Source organism: Embiotoca jacksoni, unplaced genomic scaffold (assembly GCF_022577435.1).
Source record: "Embiotoca jacksoni isolate LCO1_2020_lvr unplaced genomic scaffold, fEmbJac1.0.p SCAF_1, whole genome shotgun sequence".
NCBI lineage: Eukaryota > Metazoa > Chordata > Actinopteri > Embiotocidae > Embiotoca > Embiotoca jacksoni.
In genome coordinates this window covers 20,774,220-20,794,914 of record NW_027185229.1, presented here as the reverse complement: position 1 = coordinate 20,794,914, position 20,695 = coordinate 20,774,220, and the positions used below count along the sequence as shown (strand labels likewise).

The 20,695-nt window shown below is 41.0% G+C and overlaps 2 protein-coding genes across 5 annotated transcripts in view; one reads left to right on the top strand and one right to left on the bottom strand.

Annotated features, from left to right (window-relative positions):
- Positions 1-16,994, top strand: part of LOC138199005 (zinc finger E-box-binding homeobox 2-like) — a 28,283-nt gene extending 11,289 nt beyond the window's left edge. The window contains exons 2-9 of the mRNA XM_069150867.1: positions 7,403-7,687; positions 9,182-9,391; positions 10,255-10,448; positions 10,628-10,739; positions 11,008-12,530; positions 12,716-12,899; positions 14,719-15,348; positions 15,610-16,994. Coding sequence (XP_069006968.1) covers positions 7,403-7,687; positions 9,182-9,391; positions 10,255-10,448; positions 10,628-10,739; positions 11,008-12,530; positions 12,716-12,899; positions 14,719-15,347 — 3,137 coding nt within the window. The 3' untranslated portion in view covers position 15,348; positions 15,610-16,994. The remainder of the gene's footprint in view (positions 1-7,402; positions 7,688-9,181; positions 9,392-10,254; positions 10,449-10,627; positions 10,740-11,007; positions 12,531-12,715; positions 12,900-14,718; positions 15,349-15,609) is intronic.
- Positions 16,995-19,330: 2,336 nt separating this feature from the next.
- arhgap9 (Rho GTPase activating protein 9) overlaps positions 19,331-20,695 on the bottom strand; it is a 45,576-nt gene continuing 44,211 nt past the window's right edge. For all 4 annotated transcript variants that reach the window (XM_069146989.1, XM_069147008.1, XM_069147016.1 and 1 more), the window contains one exon: positions 19,331-20,551. In XM_069146989.1, the coding sequence (XP_069003090.1) occupies positions 20,365-20,551 (187 nt within the window). In that variant the 3' untranslated portion in view covers positions 19,331-20,364. The remainder of the gene's footprint in view (positions 20,552-20,695) is intronic.

Sequence of the window (20,695 nt, the reverse complement as noted above, 5' to 3'; positions counted from 1 at the left end):
TGTTGAGGCAGCTGTCAGACCTTCGCTCAACATCAGTTAACATCATTACAGGCTACAAAAATATATCATGGATGTCTAGAGTTGACTCACCACAGTCTAAGAATACAGAGCTGGGAAGGGAATCTACAAGAGGAGATGACTGTGTTTCCTCTGCCTTCACACTGGCACATTCTACCTTTAGTCACAGTTTTTTCACAGGTTTACCGGCACATATATGCACCTTTATGTTGTGATTACTGGTCTCGGCCACAGGTCTTTTGGGCCTCTTTCCCGCTCCTGTTCATTCTCACTACGCCTCTTCCTTTCCGTCTCTAGACACACACAGAAATAGAGAAAACACTGTCTGATCGTATGTTTACTAGTGTGTAATGTGCTAGTGTGGCATCCGTGTTTGGCAGCATCAACATGGACTAATCAGAAATGTTTAATCTCAATACAATGCACTGTCTGAAATGCCACGTGTTACCAATACATTTATTAATTCACACACGCTACACATTATTTAGAGTATGTCAAAACAAAGCAAAGTAGACATGAGTAAAGTGAGGATATTGATTGTTAAAAATATAGAAAAAAGCAGACATGTTATTGTCTTCTCAGTTTCATCATGCTGTTGATTAGCAGACAGACTGTAAGTTACAGCTTTGTTAATTGTTTGAAGGTTTTCCTCTACATTGTTTTAGTTTGTTTGCTGTTGCATTAATGATCTGTATGTCTGTTGAGGCCACATGAGAGCAGGTTTCTAAGCATGTGGGGTTGTTTGTTCGCTGCAGTGATGTGACACACAGATAGAGAATAGTAGATCAGTAATACTGATATCAATCCATTTTCAAATGCCTTGGCCTCTTCAGAGCAGCCATGGCAGCTGTACCCAACACCACAATGTGTTACAGTCGGCCTGTTTGGGGGCTGCACTTTGATTTGCCAAACATCATCTGAAATGTTGCTGAGAGCTCATATGTGAATAATGAAACTAACACCAGCAGTCACACTAAAAGAAACACTAGTTGACAAAACTACTTTGTGAGCATCAGTGAATGGCTCAGTGGCTTTGAAACTAATAAAATGCCTAAAGAGATTCTATTTTTGTGTCACAAAGGCCCTAAATGAAGGGAATCATTAAAAGCCACACTGAACAAAAGTGAAATAGTTTCAATACGATGTTGTTGGTGCCAATTAAGAGATCCCGGCTTAATGTGCAGGGTTGTGCTGCTGTTGTTCGCCCTTCTGTCTGTGCAGAGCCTTCATCAATATGAGGAAATTAGCTTGCTGTTGATTTCTTGGGCTGATTTTTGTGCGGCTGTTTTGTTTTGTGCGCCTGTGTGTCTTTCAAAGTGCAGATGTTGCCCCTTAGCTGCACATTCTGTGGTGGTGTTTAAATACTCGGACAGGGTGGTGTCTCCTAATGAGCGGGATATCTAAAAGCGAAGAGCTGTGACTTTGCTGCTGTGGCATCCCATAGGGCTTCCACTTTTCTGTCTGACTGCAGTTCAGATATTCTCAGAGCTTTTTGTCACGTAATTCTGGGCTATGTTTGATCATATCGCAGTACTGCAAGCTGGTCTTGCTCCCCGTTTTGGCCCACAAGTCATGTTTGTTTGTTTTTTCTGCATTTCTCTATACTCTGGTTTGAGTGTGTGTGTGTGTGTGTGTGTGTGTGTGTGTGTGTGTGTGTGTGTATGTGTATGTGCTGAGGGAATTTCCCTCTGTAACGTGTTTTTCACACTTTGACATCAGTTGGAGAATTTATGTCATCAACAGTTTGACACTGTTGCTTTCTGTATTTTTTTCTTCTTGAATTCCTCACTCCTCTGTCTTCCTCTCATCTCTTTCTTTCATGTCACTTTTTCTTTCTTTGTCTCTTTGCTCTTAGACTAATTTATGCTCTGTGCAGTATTCTTCACGCACTGGTGTCTGTGCACCGCTATGTCATGGTTGTCACCCCCGTTCTCTAGCACACACCACAGCGCTGTGTACCAAATACCCTGCAAGAATGCAAAATCACATACTGCACCACACATCACATTTGAGCATCTCTTCCTCCACACTGATATGACCTTTACAATCCCCATCACAGTGTCACACTTTCAGTCTCATTTAATCTCACCAGAAGCCATTTGCAAACTGTGTGTGTGTGTGTGTGCGTGCGTGCGTGTGTGCGTGTGTGCGTGCGTGTTTGCGTGCGTGTGCGTGCGTGTGCATGTGTGTGTCTCTGCCAACCAGCTTTGAAACAACTGCAATCAGTTGAACTAAAACTTGATTTTGCAATTAAGGCTTTCATATCAATGTGTTTGTGGTTATTTTCACCATCGTTAGACAAGAATGTTTGCACTTCCTTTTGACTGGCCACAGAAATGCAGTAAAAGTGTAGCAAACATCGCATTACCACCATTCCTATTGGTTAGCATGTAATTCAGAGCATTTAATCCTCAATTTGCTGTCAGCATTCATTAACTAATCTGTAGAACATTTGCGAAAAATTGAAATCAAGAGTTCCAAAATGAGACAACTACTAAGAAGAAAATCCAGCACTACGTTTTCTGGTGAGTAAATTAAACTCACATAACAGTTAGTATCAAACACTGACTTATAAACTTCCAAGATGATAACATTTTCCAACATTCAACGAGTGTCATCAGACAATAGTTGGATTCTTTTTTAGAACATGTCCCAGGTATTTTCATTATGTATTTGGTTCAATAACACAGAAAGATAAAACATGAAATGACTTTTTTTTTTTTCCCTCTCAGAGTTGTTAAGGCAGGTAAAAAAAAAAAAAAAAACAGAGCAGGCCAAGGTGCCAGAATCAGAAGGAGCCATCACCCTGAGAGACAGAGAGAGAGTGAGTTGCTGCTAAGATGAAGGAGATCAGGTGGGAGGCGTTTGTTCTTGGTTGCGGTCCTCCCCTGACTCATTGTACGAATGGCAGACAGCAGGTATGAATAGGAGAGCTGCCACAGTGAGAACTTTTTAAATGGCATGTTTGATCTTGGCAATATATTTAAAGAGAAGTGATCGCTGTCAACACGAGTGCACTCTGCAGATGAATATGGACCTACCTCATCTCTGAACTGCGCTCATAGGTACTGTAAAATGACATTACACACATCTTACCGCTCGTGCTTTTTGTTTAGCATGTGGGTGTCCGTGACCTTCCTGTGGTAAATTACTGAGTTCAGAATAGCAAGTGTTGAAACCAGCGTAGCATGGACAGAGCATCATTTCATACATGAACTAAACTTGATGACCAAATAGTTTTATTTGAAATGTATTTTCTTTATATCAAAGTAAGTTCTGTGACAAAAAATATGATGGAGCAGTACGTTTTCAATCATGCCACAGTGTATTCAGTTGGCTGAATCTTTTCCTTGTTTTTGACATTTTAACGGCTACATGTTGTATGGTATAAAATGCATCACATGCTACTGTTCTGTGCATGTGCACCACATGTCCCTGTTATATTGCACTGACATACATTATGTCATATTAAGTGCAACAATGATCTTATTTCTTCCAGGGAGCTGGATAACTTTTTATTGATTTAAATATTTCTAAATTGATTTAAATGCTAAAAGGATGATGTATAACAGTTGTTGCAACCTAAAAAGAAATATATAAAATCTTTCAATTGTAGAGCTAAATTTGGATGTTTAAAATACTTGTGACTAAATTTCTATTTCAATTACAAAGTTATTTTAATCGTGTTTATATTATGTATATGGACCGTATATATTATAATATATTATATTATGTGAAAAATGGTAAAAGATTTCCCCTTATATGACAAAAACTATAACACAACATGAGTGCACATCATATTTAAGCCATATAGAAAGTACTTCTTAAAGGTTAGACATAAATGTAGGAAATAATGCTACTTGTTTTCAGTTTCGGTGTTGATCAAAGCATATTTCAGACAGCTATCATGTGTTAAACTAATATTTGCTTGAAAAGTTATTTGTAGCTGTGTATTGGTTGTTGTTATGTCATATGAGTAGTATAAATCTATTAAGCATCATAGAGAATATTGTATTTCCATCATTCTGGCTTTGTTGTAACAATTGTGAATTGTAAAAATCAACAGAATGGGAACCGTTAGATTGTGCAGTAAATTGGGAACGGCCTTGTTTGTTGCCATTTAAAAACCAAAAGAAACAAACAAGGTAATTTCAAGGTAATTATTGCGTACTTACCATTTAGCCACATAATTGCTAAGCCAATGCCAGATCACATGCGTGCATCGTAAAATAAACTGCATCTTAGCGTGTTGCTGTACAGTAGATGCCCTCCAGCAAATAAACAGTGCCGAGTCAGAGCAGCACAGAAGCAGTCTGCGCACTGCTGAGTTAGTGCAAAAAAAAATGCTGAGAAGATCTCTTTCTTTATCTGATTTTTTTTTAATTTTGTTTTTCTGGTTTGTATTTTAATGTAGTTGTGTAAAATCTGTCTTTCTGTTTTACACGCATATGATGTTATGTAGGCATTATGTACCTCTGTCTTTTCAAATCTGACTCAACTATGTAAATGATTAGAATAAAAACTTCTGCAGGTCATCATTTTTTTTAGGTTTCAGATCATGTACAGATGGATCACATGACCCCGGATAACCATAAAAGCAATGTTCCTCTTATCAGGGTAAAATTCTGTGTTTCTGACTGGTGTCCCGAGCTTAAACAATTTAAAATAGACTTGTTTCTGGCAAGCAGACCGTCAATCTTTCAAATGTTCACTCACAGGGAAGGAGTCAGACAGATTAAAATAGTGTTGCACTGTTTGATTTGAACACACAGTTGTTGTCAACCTATCACAAACAATCCCCAGAAGACAGTGATCGACAATGTCAAGCATGATGCAGCACAGTTCGGTTCTTTGTATGAGTCATATTCTTCCCACGCACACAACAGTGTATGCACAAATACCAGTGTATTGTTTTCTACTATGCTGTTCTGTATGTTTTTCTGTGTTCACTGCCTTTCAGCAGGTCACACTTTCTTAAAACTATTGCAGCTCCTCTGTATTTTTACACACAGTCTGTACTTGCAGTCAGTTTCAAAACTCGTGCTCCGTTCAAAGATTGCTCAAAGATTTAACTGTCCTGCTCCAACAAAGAAGACCTATTTGAAGGATGCAATCGCTATCCAAATAAATAAATCAACGGGCCAGATAATGAAAGCCATCCCAGCTCGGTGCACTTTAATGACAGCAGATGTAGACTTAGTGTCACTCATTGTCATGGGAGAGAAAATTAGAGCCAATTTAATGCTAATCTGGACCAGATTTCCGTCTTTTTTTTTGTCCCAGCAGTATGTCCTGTGATCCCAGGAATCTCCTGCGGGGCTGATAGGTCGACCTCAACTCCATAACATAACTTTGTAGCCGCGTGCTGCAGTAAAGCACATTTGATGACCAATTTCACCCCCCATAAGAACAAGTCATTCCTCCCCATGTTAGTAAAGCAGCACTGCATGAAGCGTGCACTGGGCGGCTGGCAGTGGGTGAATCAGAGCTTTGCATGAGTGCACTTTATACAGGGGTGTAATGAAGCTGTGGAAGGACACGCAACTTGCTGATACAAACAGATACAAGTGTGGGTGTTACATTGGGAGATTAGCATATTTTTCAGAAGAATTTGTCCAAATTGTACACGCTGACTCGCAAGTGTCTTAGGTTTTTGTGATTGCGGGCCGCCCCTTCTGTAGCACCGGGCCCCCTTTAGCTCTTTCGGTAACAGAGTGAGTGTCTGTGTTATCAGTGTGCGTTTGTGTCTCCTAGTTGTGAAGCTGATTTTTTTTGTTGTTTTTTTTTGTGTTGTCTCACACAATGTACAGTGGCTTTTGTTCCTGTGGGTTGTAACTGGATGTTTAGATGAGTTGAAAGCAAAGTACTCATCAATTATTGTGTCCACCAGGCAGTAAGGGTGTAGCTGGAATAACTCAAACTAAAATGAAAAACTTTAGAGCGACTGAGAGTTGTTTTGACATTTTAATGAAAAAACGTTTATGATAAGAGCTGTGAAACCTTATTTTCTCCGTGATCCAATAAAAGAGAAAAATATATTCAATATAAGCATGATAATATTGTACTGCGACCTAATTAAGATACTGTACTTATCAGAAGCCTTATTTACACAACACAAAGAGCAGATATCTCCCTGTGTATGTTGGCACAGCCCCTGCTCCTCCCTCAAATTGGGACATATTTCAAAGAGTCTATTTGCGTCCTTAAATCGTCATTATTTGGTTGTGATTAGATATTTGACAATCAGCAAGGGGGCGGGGGGAGGCGGAGGGGGAGGGGAGGTGGGAGAAACAGAGTGTCCTCAAAAAAAGCTTTGGAAATGAGAGCCTACAGCTGAAATCCCAGGCATGTGTTTGTGATTGTCATTTATTGTCTTTGCCATGGGAAAAAGTAATGCGCCTTTCCAGTGTTTCTGCAGTCTGGGCACAAACGGTACATTTTGAAATTTCAATATGGTGTGTATCTTTTCTTCTTGCTGCGGCATTACATTACTGCTGCGTTGTTTTTTATGAATTGTTCACGTGATATATCATGTATGTGCTAAAAATATAGATTTACACAGATTCACATAAGCTGTATTCCTTTAAAACAATTTCATATTTTAACAGTTCAAGTTGAAAGTGACAAAAAAGTAAATCTGCAAATAAAAAAATCTGCCACTTGACAAACAGTAATAGTCATAGTCACGCTGATAAATACCAACATTAAAATGAGCTGTTTTCCCGAAGGTGACTTGTTTATAGACTGGAGACTTTATTAAATACATATATTTATATTGTGTATCTGTTTAAAAAAAAATCGAACCGTCAGAGTAAAACCTTTTGGAAACTGACCAGAAGTTGCTGGTATTATTATATTGATCATCAAATCAAACCACATAAAGCTATATCATGAGAGGAAAAACCATTAACATCAGCTTCACATGAAAATGATTTAATTCCTCTTACTCGAACAATACTGAAATACCAATAAATAGGAAAAAAACCAAATAATATTACATTGTCTTCTTTTTAAATCACATGCCAGATTTATTGAATTTATAGTTTTGAATTTGTGTTTGTGTTTTTTCCCTGTTTATTTTCAGTTCCTCTCATATTTGTTTAACAATTGTGCAGCTTTGTCTCTGGTTTGCATTGGTCATAATCGATAGCTCACCACAGTGACTGTCAACTGAAATTATAAGAAACACATGTCAATGCATTAATGTTAGAAAGATACTTTTATCGGTTTGGATGCCAAAATTCTTTTAATGGTCTCTAATTTTAAATGTAGATTAGAGATGTATGTTCATAATGAGCATATTATGGGTTTGCTGCATTTTAAAATGACTCTTCATCCTGAGCCAGATTCTTCTCTATACCCTGAACGTTTTATGTTCTCACAGTGGATGCTGAGCAAGTGAGTTCACTGGGATCCGAGGGGGAGGATGAAGTGGGTTTGTGGAGCCTGGAGCCCCAGGACTGCCAGGAGAGCCTGGACAAAACGAGCCTGACGCTCAGCGAGGGGACGGAGGAGCCCAGCAGTCCCACTCAGTCCACGCGACCGCACAGCCTCAGCCCCGGCAGCAGGAACTGCTGGGGCCAGGTGGAGTCGGAGGCCAAGGCCGCGGAGGACACCACCTACACATCCACCGACAGGGAGGGGGACCAGGAATCGCTGAGGATGTACTGTAAGTCATAAACTAGAGTAAAGTGCTGCCTGGTTAGAAAATATAATCCCTGCATTAGTTTCCAAAGAAGTAACACCTGGCTAAGACAGTAGAAGTGTATATATATATATATACAGTAAATACACGAGACTGCTGTGTATGACACCGCTGTACGTGTAAACAAGTTTATACTGTTTTTCTGATGCAAGACACTGGCAGTCTCATGATGCCTCTCAGAGCCCTCTAGATACACCTTCATATCAGCTCCTTGTGAAACCATGCCTTCCCTACAAGCTGTTCCTTTTTTTCGCTCTTCTCTTTGAAAAGGCAGCCTTCTGAAAGCATGACAAAAGAACTCATCCCACACAATGTCACAATATTTCCATGCATCAAAGAGGTGACGTTACGGTACTGAAATCAGCACTGCGCGACGTGAGGCTTTCCCTTTTATTTAGGAGAGATCAAAGGCTCACGCGGCTTGCCTACTAACAATCACTTAGCTCCCTCGCCTCGTGTGATTTGGCCTTGCCTGATGAAGGCAAAGCTGAGTTTTTACAACACTCAACCACACAGGCTCTTCCCTTCACCACATAAAAAAGCAGCTCGAAATATGCCAACATCTGCAAACATTTGAAAAATCTTCCTCTCATAAGAGTCGCTGCAAGCAAAGCTGATTGGTTTGAGCTGCGATAGGAGGTGCCTTCTCTTTTTCACGTACATCTGTGGGTTTCTCTCCCTGCCTGCTTCTCACTGCAGTCCAGCGCACACATGAGAAAGAATCCTTAAATCTAGTTTCATATCTGGCCAAGTTAGTTCCCTGAATGTATTGTTTTATCTGTCACTCTTTGTGGAAACAATTTAGTCCCATTATACTCAGTTGCACAGTGTCACTTTACAGTTTACCCCCACTCAGTGCAAACACACATGAATACATGAACAGAGCATGTACACTCAAACAAAAACAGAACAAACACTCCCGCGAGAACTTAACAAATGAATTAAAATGTGAGAGCAGAGACGGGGCTCGAGCCCACTGATGCAGCCACTGACAGGAAAACTGATCATCATGTGAAATGTTCAACTCAAAAGGCTCGTGGAAAACTCAAGAGCTAGTAAAAGTCACAAAGCAAAGAATATATGCATCTTCACTGCATATTGCTTAATAATCCGAGCGAGTACAAAAGGTTCTTTGTGTAGCGAGTATCATTTTTTTGTTTTCTGTATTATTTAAGTGGTCTTTAAATCTTTTTTTTTGGTTACAGTTTTGATCTCGGGGAGACTTTTAACCCGTTAAATAAATGAAAAAAAAAAAAAAAAGAATCTTGGAGCAATAATAATATTTTTGTGCAACAGTCACCAAAGAGGCTGAGTGTGTATGTTTTGGAATTGAGCCTATCTTTTACAAAATTGCAGAGACTGCAGTTTAATGTAAGCTCTAACTTCTGGTTACAGATGAACATATATTCATTTATAGATGATTTAGTTCCTCTATATATATATTTATCTTTCCCGCAGGTAAGAACTCGGACTCCCAGAATCCCTTTGAGGACCTAGCCCACTATGAATTCCTGGCCAAGTTGAGGAAAGCCTCAACCTCAGCTAGTCTTTTGGACCATCTGAACCACAACGGCACAGCAGCCGAGTACCACCTGAGCAGCCGACACGACGAGCTGCCTCCAGCCATCTGGTCACCAGGAGCTCAGCACTGCTCACCTGAGGGAGCAGGTAGGCCAACGTGCGACAGCGGCAACAACGACGATATTAGCAGTGACTCCTGAGTGTGTTGTTAGTTTTGCTAAACGGTTCGGGTGCAGGCTGACAGTTAATAACAGTGACACAGCTTCCGTAAGATATACGCTAATGTCGTTCGAAGAAAATGGAAAGCGAAAAACAAATGATCATTTATCAGCTGCTAATGTCTCAACAAAGAGCTTCCATCCAGGCAAGAGAAAGGCCAACACATGTATGCATTCAAGTTCACATTCCACTTAGTTTTAATATTTTACACATTGTTTAAAATTTCATATTGAATATATAAAGTTTATATCCAAGTCATAGGTAGTTAACTGATTTAAATATGACAAAATAAACATAAAGCTGAAGTTTCATTGATCAAATAAAAAAAATAATGCAGTTTAATTATGTCAACACATAAATGAAATTAGTCTAAACAATGTCAATGTGCAGTATTTTCATGCAACTATCTAACATAACTCTCGCGTGTGTACCTTTATAAACTAGACCGAGATCATTTATGAGTTTTGCTCAATTTACTCAGATCTTAAAAACATGAATTATTCAGGTAATCCTCTTATTTCAATAAACAACCTGCATGACCCATATATATATATATATAGCTTACCATAGCATGTGGGTGGGAATGAAAGACCTACTCTGTATATATTGTGGCCTTGTGATAAACCGGCAACACATCCAAGTCGTGCTCAATGCATGCTGGGATAGCTCCACGGCCCCACAGACATGAACAATACATTATGGTTTAGAAAATGGATCGATGGATATATTCAATGAATGCGTGTCAAAATTGTATCGGCCTGTTTAAGATGCCCCCTCTCTCTGGACTCCAGATGCAGGCAGGACCCAGCAGGCCTGTCCATTTTGCCACCGGGTTTACCAACGAGGAGCCTCATTGAGGGACCATGTCAAATACTGTCAGGAGAGGGAGGGGGGGCACATGGTCTGTCCGCTCTGTGGATACACTGCCACCCTAAGGTCTCAGATGGAGCGGCACCTTGCACTTCACAACCAAATGCAGGATAAGGTAAAATGCACACAAAAAAAGAAACTAAATGACTGCGATGGGTTATTTTAAAACTGCATTTTGTTTAGTATCACAAGGTTTGTGTTTGCTGAAAGTGACAATTATATGTCTTCACACCCTGAAATCGCTTCCTCAGTGTGCTGCAGTGTAAAAGTAATGAAACTATTCTGTCTTCCTAGAGTGCCATCACTTTAGACCAAGGCTTGGAGACCAGGAAGTTCAAATGTCTGCAGTGTGGGAAAGCTTTCAAGTACAAACACCACCTCAAAGAACATCTCCGCATCCACAGCGGTGAGACAGAATAACATCAAAACCGTTGTACTCACCCATCAATTTGCTATTGTTTCCACTGTATCGCCAACCCTTACTTATTGTGCAAATTATATGTTATGAAATTATACCCAAATTGATGTGTTGACAGAAAACAAATTAGGATAATTCACGAGCAGACAAGAGAATTATGAAAAATTTAAAAGAGATCACACCCATGCAGAAGGTATTTTCAACTTGGTTTTGGCAGTTTTTCATTAATGCCTCTTCTCCGTGTCTCCTTCTTTAGGTGAGAAACCTTACGAGTGCTCCAACTGTAAGAAACGTTTCTCTCACTCCGGCTCCTACAGCTCCCATTTAAGCAGCAAAAAGTGCCTAAGTGGCGGAGGGCATGGTGGGGGAAACCCAGGCGGAGCCAGCGGGGCATTTAATGGACACAGCCAAAGCTCCTTCCACCACTCATTTCCACCTTCTCCCTCTGCTGGCGGGGGTAGAACCGGTAACGACAAGAGCACCGTGTTGGCTTCACAGAACCAAGATAATACGAGGCCTTTGGGTCGACTACCTGTGGATCCTCACCAGTTTCCACTGCAAGACCTAGACCAGAACACCACAAGCTTCTCCGGCGCGTCAGACCTGGCTCGGCTTTGGGACCCCTCGGCAGACCTCTCTCTGAGGGCCAATATCCTAAAAGGGACTACTCTGCTGCCTTATCTCCACTCCGGGACCAAGTTTGAGCACATGCTGCAGGAGATGTTTCACAGGGATGTGAAAAAAGATGAAGAAATGGATAGAGAACGGGGAGATGAAGAGGACAGGAGGAAGATTCACAATGGAGGAGGGCATGAGAGGAAGGTGTCACCTGACAGGAGAGGAGAGGCGGTGAGATCAGGTGAAGCGGAGAGAGGTGTTCTTGGGGTGACATGTCGCTGGTGCTCGCAGCTTTTCCCCAATGTGGCGGTGCTGCTGCAGCACGAGCGCTACCTCTGTAAGATCAACAGGGAAGCAGTGGAGGTGCCTGAAAGGTTTCGCAGGAAAGAACACTGCTCATCGCCTTCGATCTTTCCCAGACCTCTCCAACCAGAGAACAGCAAACAAAGCGAAGGAACCAACGGCCTCCCTGGAAACAAGTCACCTTTACAGAAGCCCAGCTGGCACTCTGTACCTCAACAGCTTTTGGTCGCTATGCACTCTCCCCCGCAGCCCCGCCACGACGCCCTCGCCTCGCGAGTGTTCTGGTCCGGCCAGGAAAAGGGCAGCCCAAGTCAGCTGATGCATCATTCCCCACAGCTGTCATCACCTCGAGGCAGCAGAAGAAGAGTTCCCACCTCAGGATTCAGCTCTCCTGCCTGCCTCGATCTCACCAGCGGCCCTCCCGAACTCCCCTCGCCCAAGAAAGAAACCAGCAGCCCCTGGTCAGCACAGAACGAGCCTCTGGACCTCTCCCTGCCCAAACAGCTCTCGGACCAAGCGAGGAGAAACAAAACTGTCAATGGCATCTCAGCCAGAGGAGAGAGGAGAGAGCTCGGGACACAACAGTTCGGTAGACCAAGTCCAACTTCGCATCTAACCCTGCACCAGCACCCGATCTTCAGCGGGGCCGCAGCTCCCGTGTTTCCAGGCTCCCTGTACAATGGCTTCCCTTTGTTCGGCCAGGCGGGTGTAGGGCTTTCAGGACACGATGGCATCGCGGCGATTCCCTTCAGCCAGACAGCCAACAGCCCTGGGTTTCTCTCTCCGATGGCTTACATGATGGAGGCGGAAGCAGAGGCTGCACTGAAAAAGATCTACCAGGACAGACAAGGTCTAATGGTGAGTCAAGACTTTTCTCTAAAAAGGGGTACAGAACCTCAAAATGATTCCAAAGTACACGAGAAACACACAAATCATCTTATATTACAAAACAAAAACAAAACAAAAATGACTGTAAATATGTGTAGAACTAAAACCCACTCAAATGTACACATAAAATACAGTCATACTTGTTTTCTGCGCAGGGTGAGGCGTTAAACCGCGGCACTCTGGACTACCTCTCTCTAATCGACGAGGGGTTTGAGGGAGAAGGAGGACCAGGAAGGAAGAGACTGAAGAAGACAGAGGAGGGCCTTTATGCCTGTGACATTTGTGAAAAAACCTTCCAGAAGAGCAGCTCTCTGCTCCGACACAAATATGAGCACACGGGTCTGTAACTCCAGCAAAACCTGCATTTAGTTTATACATTCTTAAAATATTTGTTGAAAAGGAATAGTTGGGACATTTTGGCACACGTGTTTATAAGCTTTCTTGCTGATAGTTAAACGACACAACTCTCATGTCTGTCTGTGAAATATAGAGCAGCTGGTTCGGTTAGCTTAGCACAAAGACTAGAAACGGTGAAACGGCTCACACGACTGTCCAAAGGTGACAACATCCACCGGCGAACAACTGCAAACATCTGGATTGTTTCATCTGTACAAACAGTTAAGCCCTGACAACAACACATTGGGGTTTTTACATGTCAAGTCTATTTCTTGTTCGGGTGCACTCAACGAGGAAATAGTCCGACACATTACCCACACAAGTAACCACACCTTTCTGTTTTTAGCTTCGGTTTCAGTGATGAAATTAGATATAACGTGATAGTTAGTGAGCTGCATATTTTTGGTACATTAGGACATGCTACGTCCCTGTTTCACAGGGGCCTACTACGAAGTAAGTTCAACATACCCAGGCTTTCTTTGAATGAGCTGGCTCGACAAAGCGGAAACTCTGTCAGAGATAATTGGTACTACGACGGCGGTCATCAGCTTTCTCTGTTAACTCGGGCTTTCCGCTTCAGGCTCTGAGCGCGTTCACGTAAAAGAGGAGGTGTTTGCAGTATTTGACCAATCACAAACACGGACAAGCGTACTGACAGCAGAGCGACATATTTTTTTTTTTGAAAACGAGGAGCAAACTATAATTTAAAAAAAAAAAAAAAACTATAATGAAGTGAACTCATAATCCACACTGAAAGCAGCACATCTGCAGCTGCTAAATGACGGAAGGATGTGTGGATACGTCGCCGAAGTTGAAAGACTTATAATATCACCGTCCCACAAAGTGCACAGGAAGATCGGACTGATTACATGTGGATGTTTCATTAAATTAATGTCTTATTAGATGTATTCTCATGACGTGTATGAACGTTGTAGTCGTATAATTTCACCTGCAGCCCCAGCGGTGTCAAACAGATTGAGGAGTAAATGAGAAATAAATATATATTAAAAAAAAAACATAATCCAAAGCGATAGGTACGTTTACTGTCGTATCTTGTAAGTATAAGTGCAGTACTTTAGTGCATCAATAAGTGCCTGTGGTTGGATGATATCAGTAAAAAAACATAATGATATTAATCTATATCGCGTATAAAATCCCCGGAGAAAGTCACAGAGGTTTGTCGGTCTCTGAACTGTCTGCCTCCTGCAGAGGACCGTCTTACTTCACGCAGCGAGCTCCACTGGATCTTCTCCGATTTGGCGATGACATTTTTCAGAGACAACTGATTGGTCAGTAGGCGGTACTTTCTTACGTTTTCATCCGATATCTCCAACATAACCTGCTGCGGGCCAGGTTAAGTTTGCAGCATCAGTCACCATGGTGATCTAGCCATTTTAAAAGAGAGCCACCGTCCTGACACTGACAACCCTGGCTTTAGTCTCAACATACCTCGCTAACCCACTAATCTCGCTTTGTCGTTCACCCCTCAGGTCTTTGCGCTAAACTAACCAACTGCTGGCGGTATCGTCATATTTCCTTCTGAGCATATTTCCCAAATTGTAAAACAACTCCTTTGGGAAAGTTTATAGAAGTTATAGAGGTTATAGAGGTTTATAGAAGTTTAAAGAAGAGGCCCTATTCATCCTCTAAGAAATGTTAGTAAATTAAGTTTGAAATTGTTGTCTTTTTTTATGTACAAAAATGCCCATGAAAGGTATTTTTATAGAATAATAGAGACAGCTTCTCTGTGTTCATTCAACAGGCAAGCGTCCTCATGAGTGCAAGATCTGCAACAAGGCTTTTAAGCATAAGCACCATCTGATCGAACACAGCCGGCTGCACTCTGGAGAGAAACCCTACCAATGTGACAAGTGCGGCAAACGCTTCTCTCACTCGGGCTCATACTCCCAGCACATGAACCACCGCTACGCGTACTGCAGCAAAGACCAGGACCCAGACCAAGACAACGAGGAGATGCCTCTCACTCCCGGAGCGAGTAACAGCCTCATGGGCCGCCTTGCCGAAGACACCCCTCTGTCCTTGGATGACACCCAAACTCCCCACTCCTTTCTCAGCGATTCCAGTCTGGATGGAGCTGCGGATGTTCTCAAAGAAGAGGAGGAAGAGGAGGCAAGAGTTAGGGATGACCATGTGAGGGAAGCACACGTGAGTTTGTCAGAGGCAGCAGAGGAGCTGGAAGGTAGCCCCATCCAAGAATCACCTTCAGGGGATCATGGAGTTCAAAATGAGAGAAACAGTTTTGATGTGGGAAATCACATCGACAGTAGAGAGAGCCACATCTGGGACCGAGACACAGAGGACCAGAATGGAGACTTGGACAAATGTGAACTGAGCCTGGATATATCAGAGCTACCCAGAATAAAAACTTAAGGTGACTTTGATAAGCCATTACAATGCGTATACGGTATATATTAAGACTTTTAATAATTTTTTCTCACACACATTGTGGCTTGACTGAGTTTTTTTTAATGCACAGAACTTCCAAAGGATACACAGCCTTAACGTGGATGAAGCCATACAAAAAAAAATATATGTGATAATACAAATTACAGTATTGTATCTTGTTATATAGACTTGATGTACCTATAGTGTTTTTATTTGTTTGTTTGTTTTGTTGTTTGTTGTTTTCCAGGACAGCTGAACCATTTGGGTTGACTGGTCTGCAGTTGTGTCACATATCCAGATGAGACGTTGCAGAGATCTCTTGTTTTACATGCTTGCTGCTGCGGCCTGTTGCACAACACCAACACCGAATTTTTTTATTTTTATGTCCAGGATTTAGTTGACTTTTTTTTTCTTCCTTTTTTTTTTACATTTTGACTGTTCACATGTAGATTCACGCCAGTGAGCAGGCGTAAAAACCCGGAAACCCCAAAAACATTTTTCACCTTCTGCTTTGTTAAAAGTTACAGATACAGCCATATCAACAGTCACATGATGCCTACATAGAAATATCCTACAAATCTTTACCTCTACTTTAAGATGAGCAATAACTTTAAAGGTTCTCAGTTAAAATGCACATGCAGCTATAACTTTGTCCCAAAGCCAGTGAGTGTGTGTACAGATACAGTCTGCGCTATCATTGCAGGACTTTTGTCATTTATGCTGTGAAATCATAAGGTACAACCAACTTTTCTCTTCAGGTCAACTATGGTGCTCAGTGGCTTTAATTAATCAGCAACCTGTTTAGTGTTTAGCAGTAAAAAGATAGAAGAACTGGAAGGCGGTTGTTTATTTATTGTTTTAAACAAAAAGCGGTGGACTGCACCTTTTTAATTGTATGCCTTGTTAGGGGACAGTCATTTCTGCCTTTTTCTGGAATATTAAAAGTGGGCAAAATATGAAGTCAGTCTTGAGGGTTTTTCCCCTTGAGTGGGCTAATACAATGTGCACTGTCTCACTGTTTGTGTAATAATCACATGGAGCTGCTCGATTTCAGTTAATGCTAAAACATCTTCTATTTCTCGTAAGGATTTACATGTGCTATGGATTGTTTTCACACCTCCGGAATAATAATGTGTCACATATTTGTGATAAGAAGGTCAAGACTCAGGACACATACATCAGTTTTTAACTTCCTCTTTCTGACTGCAGTGTAGTCAACGTGAAAAGTGTCTCAGATGTACTCAGACACTGCGTAATCCGACAAAGCCTTGGTACGAAGAGATAAGCCGGTGGTGGCTGAGGTGTGACTAAGCTTGCAGCATTCATGCATACAGTGCGCATAAGACACTTTTTGGTCACAATATGTTTGTGTGTGTGTGTGTGTTTATCACCAAAGATATGCATATGTGACACGCCAACTGCCATCCTACGCTTGCATAGTTCCTTACCTGTTATATTGGGGCCAAAAACAAAAAAGATAGCCAAAATTTGTTTAACTTTCACTCAATGTCTTGCACACTTTTTAATATTTTGTACTATTTTAAAAACATTTCCTGGCACCCATGCAACTTTTGTATTAACTTTTTATATATTTTTTGCATGTTTGTGGATATTTGTAATAAAACTGTACATATTTTGTCACCAGAATCTTGTATTTCATTTATTTTTCTAATTAAAAATGTTAAAACTTTTTCTCTTGTTCTAATTGATAATGTCATGATGCAGAGTTTATGAGGCCGAAAGTAAAGGCCTTACAAGTTAGGCAAACATGTTGGATTTTAGGCTAATATTTTTTTTAGTGGCTGACATATGTTTAAATATTATCTTCTTTTAGATCAGAAGGGGCCTTAAATGATAGACTGGCAAATATGTCACCATGAAATTATCAAATGGCGTTTTTAGTTTTCATTGTAAGCACAGACATCTGCATAAGGTTTGATAACCCCTCAAGATCTCCAGACTGCTTTGTTGCACTGACTTTTTTGCGGCTCTGTCTATTTACATGATGATGTAGATACTTCAGGGTGTCATGCATCAGCAGCGTTTACCAACAACTTCTGATCTTATGAGGTTTGTTGTTTGATCATGAGTGAAAGGACCTCTATTGGAGTGCTGCTTTGACATATTTGTGATCTACATAACATCTCTGTCAGACGGTAACATCAGAATCACTGGCAACAAGTCCCATACATGAGTAACAGGTTGCTTGGGTGCCGAGTCTTTTTAAGTTTCAGTTCCCAGTAACAACGGTGTCACAGAGCACACAGGCTGAACACAGCTACAGATGTATCTCACTATCGGTAGAAAAAATATTCTTCTGTCAACAGGGTCAAGGCACCTGTGTTAGCTATTTTCTGAAATGTCTTCCTTCATTTTGTTAACATTTAGATAAACAAAATCGAAACAAATCCCCAAATAAAACTATAAAATTAAAAAATAATTTTAAAAGGCTTATAAACCAGTTTTAAAATCTTAACCCAGCAAAGTGTATTGTTAAACTTAAATCTATTCCTCACTCAAATCTTTGCAGGGTCGGAGATAGTTAGTGGGGGACTTAATTCAAAGTGTTAAATCTGCCAGCGATCTGAATGTACACTTCCTAAAGAGGTTCATATAAATTTAGATAATGAAAATTAAATTAGTTTTGAGAGCCACTTTGAGAAAAACATGTAACAGACGAAAACATTTCACGCCCTTCTGATTCTCTTCTTTCCACAATCTTAATAAATGGACCGAAAACCATTTTGTCTCAATGATGCAACAAACAAAATAACCACCTACAGATGTAAAACGATTGGTTGTTACATTTCATCAGTGTCTCCGTCAGAAATCTGTTGTTGTAAGCAAATTTCTCCCAAAGATTGCAGTGCTTCTACTGTTTTGTCCACATTTATTTATTTTGCATTGGTTCAAATGTTTTGAAAGAAAGAAAGAAAGAAAGAAAGAAAGAAAGAAAGAAAGAAAGAAAGAAAGAAAGAAAGATGAAAGGATGAAGTAATAGACTTTTAATTTTACTGCCAACAAACTGCTGATTAAGAGGGAAGGGTATTTGATTGGGTCTCTGATGGACTGATTCTAATTTTAGGAGGTGATTAACACCATCAAACCAAAGTGAAATAAAACACATCACAGAACTCAGTCTGCAGCAGTTTAATGCCACTGGGTTTTTATTGACTGAAAGATCCCCTCGGTTTCAGAGTCTGGAGAGAGAACAAAACATACAGCAAAATTACTTTATGAAATATTGGCTGGATCAATCAGCTTTCAGGCTGCATAATATAATAAATGGTAGCGTCTGATATCATGTTAGGAGGCTGTGGGACACTGGATAAAACAAACAAGAGACTGCACTACTGACTGAGGGATATCCATATAAACTCTGATATTAGCTGGAGTAAATTTATAGATGACTGTGCTCACATGCATTTAGATCAAATAAACAATTGTGGTCTGTCTGTTTAAGGTGAAAATATTTCTGAGTCAATCAAATTTAAGGGCGTCCTTGGAAGTGCACATAGAACCAAGTTCAGACGACTCTCCATCGATCAGCTTACACATCATTTCAACCCCTCCCAACGAGCTCACATGACTTGAAACAATACAAACATAAAAATGAATAAATACATCTAATACAACCCCCCCGCTCAGCAGTGCCTCTTTTCTGCTCTTTTTTGTCTTTTGCCAAACCCACAGTCAATATAAAATTACCCAAGCCACAGAGCGAGAGCGAGAGCGAGAGGGTTTGGGGGGGGAATCCACATTTTTAAAACATATGCATTTCCAGTTCCTCTTTTGTTCTGTTATTAAAAGCAGCATTTGCACCAATCACAGGGGACGCCTCCGCCCGCCGACTCTCCGAGACCCAAATACCTCCACACGCTTCTATTATCTCTCACGCAAACCCATCGTTCAGCACAAACAACCTGACAGCAGACGCATCCTAACCAAGGATCATAAAACAGATCAAATCGGTTTGTTTATACGTTTCTTTTATTGCAGGAAAGTTAACAATCAGGTCCAAGTAATACTTCAACAACACACTGTTCATTTCAAAGGACATGCATCAGTTTGAGTTAGGCTAATATATATATTGTTTAGGTTACACACTTGTATGCAAAGTGCTGCTAGTTGACAAAGACAGTATTTCATGTTATTTACAACTTAAAATGTGTAACTTAATATGAGGAGTTTGCACGAATAAAAATAGACGGATTCAAATTTGTACAACAAAGGAAGCTCTGAGGGTCCACACACACGACAAAGTACTATTTGGTACAAAGGAACATTTGCTGCCCTGTTGGCACGTCCATCCCATCACTGAAATCCTGCTTTTTTAAAAATCTTTTAAAAGTTCTCTCAAAAAATAAACCCAAAACTCTTCACCTAAAAACTGTCAGTGGAGATGTGGGAACATTTACACGGCAGCTTGCTTCCCATTTGATTTCAAAACCTACAGTGGACAGTATACAGTATATTCATGTTGCAGGTGGGATCTGTCCATCCAGCAAGAGGTGCTGGTGCATGTGTTTTTCACAGTGAGATGGTTCTGTTTCAGTGCTATGTTAAGACACATCCCTCCTCACATTCCTTCAACGATAAATAATACACAGCTAGCTGGACAGGCTGGAGGAGATTTATCACTTTTATGGCTTTTTTTATTTTTTTTATCTGCATCAAGTCTGGAACATCAAGGAGGAGTGACAAGGAAGCGTATGTTCCAGCAGTGAGGTACACCAGGGCTGGGCTCCACATCTGCAGTCAAAGGCACAAGTAGTGCAGCTAAAATTGGCTTGTTTTACTATTATTGTTTTAACATTTCTTTATATGGAGGCCAGATGTCATGATTAGCAGCTTTCTGTCCTGGTTCTTTTTACCCTGTAATTATCTTTTGATGTGAAATCCATTTTACACCATATGAGTCAACAGGCTGGACAAATGCTGCAGTACTTGTACTTTTGTCTGGTCTCGGGGAGCACTTCGAACCCCTCCCCGTCCGAAAAGATCAAGAGAGGCCTCTTGTTCTGAAGATGTGGTCAGACTCGGTGAGGATGAGCTCCACTGCCTGGTTCTGGTAGATCATGTTCACTGCCATGTTGCCGTTATCCCGCTCTGGGCGCATCAGCGTCGGTCCAAACACGATGCCGATGTTCTGGGTTGTCATTCTGTTGGTGTCTGTATGCTCTAACACTCTGTGGGAAAAGAGAGAGTTGATGTTGCAGGTTTGCCGCCTCGAATATAAATTTCTAAACAACAAAGATGGCTCTGGATAATTGATATTTAATAGCTGCAGCTTGTGGATTTAAATTTTCAGTCCCACTTGCGGGGTAGATCTA